The sequence below is a fragment of the Aedes albopictus genome, chromosome 2 (assembly GCF_035046485.1).
Source record: "Aedes albopictus strain Foshan chromosome 2, AalbF5, whole genome shotgun sequence".
Classification (NCBI taxonomy): domain Eukaryota; kingdom Metazoa; phylum Arthropoda; class Insecta; order Diptera; family Culicidae; genus Aedes; species Aedes albopictus.
In genome coordinates this window covers 31,485,114-31,494,449 of record NC_085137.1, presented here as the reverse complement: position 1 = coordinate 31,494,449, position 9,336 = coordinate 31,485,114, and the positions used below count along the sequence as shown (strand labels likewise).

At 38.8% G+C, this 9,336-nt stretch overlaps 2 protein-coding genes across 2 annotated transcripts in view; both read right to left on the bottom strand.

Moving 5' to 3' along the window:
• The window catches only part of LOC109402526 (transcription factor hamlet), a 368,179-nt gene that overhangs the window by 85,438 nt on the left and 273,405 nt on the right, over positions 1–9,336 (bottom strand). The gene's annotated exons all lie outside the window — the stretch shown is intronic.
• On the bottom strand, positions 2,872–6,140 carry LOC109402531 (prostasin-like). The gene is made up of 3 exons (XM_062849404.1): positions 5,614–6,140; positions 4,482–5,541; positions 2,872–4,419 (listed from the first exon to the last, which is right to left on the bottom strand). Exons 1-3 carry the CDS (start codon positions 5,681–5,683, stop codon positions 3,873–3,875), a joined length of 1,677 nt encoding a protein of 558 aa, XP_062705388.1. The 5' UTR covers positions 5,684–6,140; the 3' UTR covers positions 2,872–3,872.

Below are 9,336 nucleotides of genomic sequence, written 5' to 3'. Positions count from 1 at the left end.
GAAAAATAGTCTAAGACCATATCTGAACCGGTAGTGTTCCGGAACCGGTTCCGGGTGTCCCGCCGGAAGTGGCAAATATCAAAGTGAACCGAACCCATGCATGAGACACATCAAACCACTGCATTTTCGATAACCTGATGAGCGGTAAGCAGGAAAATAGTCTCAGACCATATCTGAACCGGTAGTGTTCCCGAACCGGTTCTGGGCGTCCCGCTGGAAGTGGCCAAATATACAATTGTACCAAACCCATGCAAGCGACACATCAAACCACGGCATTTTAGATGACCTGATGAACAATGGACAGGAAAATCATCTCAGACCATATCTGAACCGATAGTGTTCCGAAACCGGTTCTAGTCGTCCCGCTGGAAGTGGCCAAATATACAAGTGAACCAAACCCATGCATGCGACACATCAAACCACGGCATTTTCGATAACCTGATGAGCGGTAATCAGAAAAATAGTCTCAGATCATATCTGAACCGGTAGTGTTCCGAAACCGGTTCTAGGCGTCCCGCTGGAAGTGGCCAAATATACAATTGAACCAAACCCATGCATGCGGCACATCAAACCACGGCATTTTCGATGACCTGATGGATAATGAGCAGGAAAATCATCTCAGACCATACTTGAACCGGTAGTGTTCCGGAACCGGTTCTAGGCGTCCCGCTGGAAGTGGCTAAATATACAATTGAACGAAACCCATACATGCGACACATCAAACCACGGCATTTTCGATGACCTGATGGACAATGAGCAGATCATATCTGAACCAGTAGTGTTCCGGAAGCCGTTCCGGGGTTCCCGCCGAAGTGGTTAAATCTGAAAGAAAAACAAACCCGTACATGCGTCACATCAAATAGCGGCTTTTTAGATTACCTAATGAACGGTCAGCAAGTGTTTCGGAATCGGTTTTGAGTGGCCGGAAGAGGCCAAATGTAAAAGTGAACCAAATCCAGGCATGTGACACATCAAATCGTGGCTTTTGCGATAACCTGATGAACAGTTAGCTAGAAAATAGCCTTACGTCACTGGTAGTGGTCCGGAATTGGTTCAGAGAGTCCCGTCGAAATTGTCAAACCCTGCATGTGACACCTTCAATTTGCAGCGTTTTTGTTAGACCATACTTGGTTCAGCCGGTAGTTACCTGGAATCAGATTGGGGTAGTAAAATGTAAAATTTAACCAAACCCATGGATGTGGTACATCAAATCACGACCAGTCTTGTAAACATTCGACACTTTTTACTACCTTCATTTCGTTGCCGCAGTCGGGTGTCAGTCGGCTTTGTTACATTCGTGCGCTATCATTACCTCTTACCTACACACAACACGAGCAGTAGAACGAAGACTGATCACGACTTATCGACAACCTGATGGAAAAATAGGGTCAGACCATTAGATTCCCGGTAGTGTTGCGGGTTCAGCTGTGGTTTCGAAAGTGGTTAGAAGTAAAATTGAAGCAAACCCATTCATGCGATATATCAAATCGCGGTGATTAGGTAAAGGTGAATAAATAGCAATAAAATATTCTCAGACCATAATTGGGACAACCGGTAGTGTCATGGTCCATGACTCATGGAATCAGATCCGGCTATCCCACCGGAAATTACCAAGTATAAAAATGAACCAAACCCATACATACGACACATCAGATCGCATATTTTTTGATAATCTAATGAACGGTTAGCAAGAAAATAGCCTTAGATCAGAACCAAAGTTCATGTGAAAAATTAAATCGTGGCTTTGTTTAATGGCCTGATAAACATTAGGTATGAACAACAGTGACGAATAGGTCTAAGTTCTCATATATGAGAACAAAATATAGACAAAACTAAAGCAATCCATCAAATCGTACCATTTCAGATTCCTAAGGTGTAAAGTTATAGCAGGATTGGTCAACGTTGAATGGAAAAATAAGAATTTGATCGCGTAAACAGAAGATGGTGGCTGTTTTATGGAATTTTGAGCTCTAAAACTATGTAAAATAAGTGTATTTGGTATGGGAAATTTGTTTGGAGTCCACCAGAGTATCCAAAATAGCGGTCCAAAGTCCAAGATAATGGCCCAGTATTCAAGTTAGTGTATATTTTATAGGATTTTTAATTCTTGCATTATGGGCATATTTTGTATGAAAATATGTCCAGAATTCAAAATGTGTAATCAGAAAACCCAAGCTGTGCGCTGTTTCACAAGGTCTGCAACATGACTATATAGTTTGAATGGGGAAGAATGCCGGTCTTCGTCCAAAACTGGTAACCAGAAAATCATAAACACCATGCCAAAATTCAATACGGCGACTATTTTATGTAATTTTAGGTGCAGAGTCCAAAAATGAATACCAGAACATCCAAGATGGTGTCTCAATGTTCAAGATGGCGGTTAGTTTAATTGGGGTAGATATCCGGAGTCATAAAATGATGACCGGAAAATCTAAAATGACGTTTCAAAATTTTGCGGCTTCATGACACTTGTTTGGTTTGAGTTTTGGATCGTTGTCTTTTATTTTCTGAATATTGGATGTTATGCTAATATAAAATGTATCCATATTGAGTAGATTTAGCAAGCAGTTTTCATTTTGTATTTATGTCAATGTCATCTACATGTCGCTCGAGTTTTGTTGAAAGGATATTTTAAAGCACGAGAAAGGCACCATCACCGCTAGGTGGATTAATTAGGGTTTTTCTGTTTAAAGAGACTTTACCTGGAAGGGATTTCATATTATCAACTATGCATGCTACTCCAAAACGTCTAAAAATTTGAAGGTTCTAACTTCAAAGACTCAAAAGTTACACTTTTATAAGATTTTGCATAAAATCCTTTTTTTTTTCTTCGGCCCAGCAAAATGAAGAGAATGGTCCAAAGTTGGGTGTAAGTAACCATTTTGTCGATTTTAAGCTTAGGATATCAAAAATCGTCAGATTTCAAACATTTAGGAACTTTTTTTTACGATTACTTTTACGATGATTAGAAAAGTCTCAATAAATCGGAGAAAAGTAGGTCCATTTTGAAACACCATACATTTTGTATGGGATGAAAAATTGAGGAAAAACATGAGGCTTCATTTACTGGAAAGTGGGTTTTTGTCACTTACACCTCTTTGCTTCATTTTGGACACGAATGCCAACTTATTTGGTGAAGTCTCTTTAATAAAATATGTATAATAATAATAAACCCCTCATTTGGTTGTTGCATCGGATGTGGTTGAAAATATCTTTCTATTATTTATTAATTTTGTATTTCACCTAGGATTCTTGTATTTCGTTAGTAATAACTTATAGTTTGTTTGTTTTTTTCCGTAATACATATTAATTTCGAGTACCCAGTTAGAAATCTGTCGAATTCCATTACTTAAAGGTCAGCCTGATAAGTATTACTGCATATACTATTTTTGCAGTTAAATTTAATTAAATTCGATTCTCTGGTTTGAGAGATATTACTATTCAAAAATTAGTTGCGCAAAAAAATAATGTTTTACGAAAACAGTTCTGGCTTCGCGAAACATCAACCAATCGACCCCAAATTTGTACCAATGATGCATACATAATAGGTTGACAAACAGTCAAAATTTGAGAAATTTTGATGCACTCTCTATGAAAAGTCAGAGCTTGCGAGTGAAAAAAAATGTCTTTTCCAAACATTTTTTTCATTCCCTGTACATATGTCCAGTAATAAATAACACACGACGAGTAATCCTCATTATTTTTCGTCTATGCGTATTTGATTATATTTTGCAACAAAAAAAAATAATGTTGTCTTCGACTTTAGGGCCCTAAACCAGTATGAACAATGAACATGCATTTGAATGAAAGAATAAAAACAAGTGTTCCTAAGCCAAATCATTTTGTTTAGTAACAGTTGCCTCAAATTTTGCCTAGTTTTGTTCAATCTTCTCGCGAATCCACTTGGAATAATGCGCTACATTTGTGAACACTGTAGGAGCATCAGACACGCCCCCTCTAACTCCAAAGGACGCAATCGCCGTCAGGAAGTACTGCCCCTCAAAGGATCCTTTCCTAAAATACTGCATCAGTGCTGGTCCCAAATAGTATGAATCATCGACGTAGTTGTCCTCGCCAATGAAAGTGCCGCAGAATTGGCCCCTGGTCAATTTGATGTCATTCATGGTGAACATAAACGGACAGCCTGTATAATCAACTAGTTGAGCTACATTTTGATATTTCCAATACTGCTCGTACATATGCAAACTAACCATGTCAAACTTTTTGGTATTTGAAGTGTTGAATGGATCCCATAAAGGTAGACATATTGGGTTCACGGTAGCCGGTTGCTCTAATTTAACCAACGCAATGTCGTTGGCATACTTTGGAGTGTCATAGTCTGGATGTGCAAATGTGTCGCGAACGGGGATTCTCGTTGAGTAACTTTGAATGCCATGCAACTCGTTGATCCTTACTGAACTGGAATTGAATTCTGATTATTATACATTTTAATAAAGTGAATAAACTAACAACAAACTTACATATGCCTCTTTCCATTTATGTGAATGCATCTAGCAGTGGTAATCAAAAAACTGGGATGAATCAAAAGTCCAAGGCACAAAGTTTGGTATATTTGTCTCATGAGATCATATCTTTGGATGACAGCCCGCCATGGGTACTGCATTTGATATCCTTCTTCCGGTGTGCTTGCCAGATAGGCATCCTTGCCACAGTTCCATAAGTCTAGTAGATTGGCGTCAGATTCATTTTCAGCTATTTGGTCTGTATCTACAGCAATATGTTGTATGTCGGGCACGTTTGTTTTAATCCAGCTAATATAGTAAGAAACATCTGTAAATATGGTGTAACTATCTGGTTCTATCTTCAATGTGTTTGGATTTGTTTTTATGTTACTAACAAATCCACGAAGTACCCAGTTCGCATCCATCCGCATATATAATCCACCGCCACTGTCTCCACGATTGACATTGGTACCGTTGCGGTAGCCTGCACAAAATGTTTTCAACTCAAAGTAAAACTTTTTATAATGGTAGGGATCACTTGCAATGCAATCTCTGCGAGATACAATAGGCATCGTTGCTTCGCTCAAACGTTCGGGCAAGCGGTATCCTTCATTGAGTCCCCATCCAACCACAATTCCTACTTTTGAGATTATTTTGCTCAACTGACTATCACCTTGCCATAAACACGCGGGCTGTATGTAGGTATTGAAGGTCATTTCATTATACAGCTTCAGCAACGCAATGTCATTTTCAAATGAGTCCCTATCGTATTCTTCGTGTCGAATTATCTTGTTAACATCAAACTGCCGCATATGGTCCTCCGGTGATTCCAGATTGCTAAGTCCCACTTTGATAAACACTCGATCCTCTCGAAGCCTTTGCCATTCGTCATACGTACAGTGAGCTGCCGTTAATACAAATTGCTCCGTCAAAATAGTCACTCCACATGCATACTCGGTTCGATTTAGTCGAACTCTATGGAATATTGCACCATGCCAAGGCCACGCTCCATACCGTGATTTGTAACCAAGAGCAATCAGTGCAGTAGCAGCCAACTTTCTTTGTCCACAGGTCCCCGCTGTAACGAGAATGTTTCAATCAAACCTTACAACTATCAACCAAACCGCGAAGAGGTAATGGAAAACCTTACTTCCCTCTGCTGACCGTACGATGAACAAGCTTAGCGACAGCGCTAATCCCACAACTGTTGATGCTCCCATAGTCAGTCGCAAACTGATCTTCGAAACGGTTACATTTGGCTCAGCATGGCAGTACAACGTTCGTGGGGATCCCTGCGATAGTGACTATGATTAGCAAATTTTTGCCTAACGGCAAGAAATGCTATTTTAATAGTATGTACTCTTCCTGATCGTTTCATTTTCAAAAACAATCTAACATTAAACCTCAAATAAGAGCGTATCATACTGTATTCAAACTTGCAGACACATCAGTGAATGTTGATTTTTTCATCTTTATTAACGACATTTTTAGCCCTAGGCTAGTTTATCTCGGGACCCACACTTTACTTCCCTTCCGAAGGAAAAACTCACATTTTGCGAGTTTGTCGGGAGTGGGATTTGATCCCAGGTCTTCGGCGTTCTAACCATCACACCAGGTCTGCTCCACATAGAAGGTTGATTATTATCATAAGCAATTAAAAAAAATGACGATTCCCGCCTCCAGTTAGCCTAGTAATTAAGGCTATGGGTCGCCAATCCGGAGACGGAAATAGTGTATCATTGTACTTGCCACATTCATGCAATGGCAGGCAAAGATAGCCCTTCAACTAATAACTGTGGAAGTGCTCTAAAAAGACTAAGTTGAAGAGAGGCAGGCCAAGTTCCATTGCGAACGTTGAGCCATAAAGAAGAAGAAAAAGAAGACAATTCCTGCAAAAATTAAAAAAAAACATGAAGTATTTTTTCTACTTCTGAATTTTTCCATTGTAGACCACTGGGCATTTTTGAAGGGTGTTGATTTTTTAACCCTTTGGAGACGGCATTTTCACCTCTCTACATGCAGCTTCGCTAGTCTAGAACAAGTTTGTGATGGTCGATTTTCTCGGCTGGGCACATACGACCCATCCGTCCCCAGTTAAATAGCGCATTTATTTTGACTATAGAACCATTTTTGCACTGATAAAAATCCAAAAAATCTTAAAAAAAATACTCGTACTATTATCATGTAAGTTTTATGTTATAGCAGTATTTATATGCAAAATAGGGGAACTTACATATTTTCGTCAGTTTTGTTCTCTACGTTATGGATGGTTTTTTGGAACCTGTTTATCTAAAATTTGGCCTCAAATCCTTCCCAACCAAGCTGAATTATATGCCCAAATTTTAGGTAATTTGGTCTACAAAACCCCCTCATGACGAAAAGAACAAACCTGCCGATAATACCCTTTGTCACCCTATCTGTAAAAAAAAGATTCAAATTTGATCTTGTCTGGCAGCTGGAATATTACAGATTTCCGTATACGAAGAACGAACTATTTCCGATCACAGGTCTGGCCGAGACAAGGCAACCAAAATGTGCAAAGCTGATAAGGCAGGGACACACGTGCAATTCAAAGGGGACTGCTATTCGATTACTTTTGCACATTTTGATTGCCTTGTCACACCTAGACTTGTAATTGAAAACACTTTTTGGTAAACTTATGAGAGCAAACCATGGTTATAGAGAATTTCCAAGTTGTAAATTTTGTACGAACATCGACGTTTGTTCGATCAATTACACAGCGCAACATTTTTTTGTCTCAAGAGCAAACTTATGTGTCTCCGAAGGATTTTGGGCCGCTGAATCTGAATCCGGGCTCAGATTTGCTCCAACACGTCACTTTTTTGAGCTATACCTCAATTTATAGGGCAAAATATGCGATTTTGGGCTTTTTTGATTGATTGATTGATTTGTCTTTATTAAAGAGACTTTCAGCCCTTGGATAGGGCTTTTTTGATTGCCAGCCATTAAGCATGGAGATATTTTTTTTTAAAGCAATCAAAAGGTTAATTGGTCAATTAAATCCTAAATTAACGACTCATGCAAAATATTTCGTTTTACCTAATCAAATTTGATAGATTTAAGCATTTTATGTTTGTATGAAAACTTGCATGCAATTTTTGGAAGGTGAATTATAGGGGAAATATCGTACCTAACATAAATCGCCTAAAACTATCAAATTCGATTCGGTAAAATTTTGCATGAGTCGTTAATTTAGATGTTAATTGACCAATTAACCTTTTGATTGCCTAAAAAAATATTTCCATGCTTAATAACTTGCAGTCAAAAAAGCCCAGAATCGCATGTTTTGCCCTATAAATTGAGGTATAGCTCAAAATTGTGACGTTTCGGAGCAAATCTGAGACCGGATTCGGATTCAGCGGCCCAAAATCTGTCAGAGACACATAAGTTTGCTCTAGAGACAGACCAAAAGCTATTTTTTGTTACGCTATGTTATGCACCACGAACGACGACGGTTTCCCTCAATTGTAAATCGTCGCACACAGGCGTAAATGGGCCAAATTCCTGGCCATAAGTCGAAAAAATTTTTTCAGGGTTTTCCAGAGTCTAATATTTTTTAAAGATAAATGAAGTCATGCTGCATCATGTGGCAATCAATAAAATAATTTGAGATGCATATTTTTTTAAGAATTAATGCCGAAATTCGACGATTTTCTCTACTGTTTTTATTTGCATCATAACTCATCGGAAGAACTTCAATTATTGAAATATTGACAGTTTGAAAAAAATAACTAAGTACACCAAAACCTCCATTTAGGTAATGAGTCGGGACTGCCTAAATAGAATTTTTACCTAAATGGATTCATTTCCTAAATGGATTCAGTTCATTACCTAAATGGAGTACAAGGTTGCAAAGAAGTTTTAGAAGGGATAATTGCTTGGAGAGTTGAAGGGGGCCATGCGGAGTTTCAGATGGCTTTCAAGGAGTTTCAGGAGGGGAGGGGTTTCAGGGGTGTTTTTGGGGGGTTTGGAGGGTCTTAGATCAGAATTGTCAATCAAATGACTAGCTGGGCACGAAACACGGAAAACCCTGCAAAATTCCGCCAGACTGAAAAATTATTGAATGTCGGGTCAAAGTCGGGTCAATTTTTATCGTATGTTGGGTCATTGTTGGACCAACATCGAACAACTGTGGGGTCTATGTTGGGTTTGGTGGCCAAAATAAAAACAGGTGAATGATAGGTTGATGTCGGGTTTGACGTCATCAATGCTGGAGCTGATATCAATTGAATGATGGAAATGGCTCAATTTCAGCTGGAAATGACGATGGATACTGACACTTTTCAACACTGCATGGAAGGGGGAGGGGTGTTTAGGGGCCATATCTCAACATCGCCACCCCCCCCCCCGCTAATCCCCTTACCTCCACACACTACTCTTTCCCGTAAACCAACCTTGTACCCATTCTTAAGTACTCCAACTGATCTGAACACAGTCAAATTCCATTTAGGTAACGTTACCTAAATGGAGGGACCTAAATAGATTTTACCTAAATGGATCCTACCTAAATGGAGGTTTGAGTGTATGTAACACTGTTCTCCTAATAAGGGTGTATCATTTAAACAAAAAACTTCACCTGGTTTTATTTATTTTGCTCTCTTACAGAAGAGTTTTCAAAATCATGTTTTTTGTCAATTTTTAACCATTTTCAGCATTCAAAAAATTTTCAGATTCTGCAGCATTCCGCGATCTGGATGAAATTACAATAAAATATAAGGCATATCCTTTGTGAATCACAAGAGAACGGGTACCAGAAAGTACCAGACGAAAAAATAAAACATTTTGAAATTTACACCTTTTTTACTAGTTTTTAGTAACAATTTAGGTTTAATTTCGAAAAGCAACTTCGTTT

Excerpts from the sequence above, each read along its gene's own strand:
- LOC109402531 (XM_062849404.1), bottom strand. The coding sequence starts at position 5,683 with ATGGGAGCATCAACAGTTGTGGGATTAGCGCTGTCGCTAAGCTTGTTC. Across the intron at positions 5,542-5,613 it reads CGTACGGTCAGCAGAGGGAA|CGGGGACCTGTGGACAAAGA; the intron begins GTAAGGTTTTCC and ends TTCTCGTTACAG. Across the intron at positions 4,420-4,481 it reads ATAAATGGAAAGAGGCATAT|TTCAGTAAGGATCAACGAGT; the intron begins GTAAGTTTGTTG and ends ATTCAATTCCAG.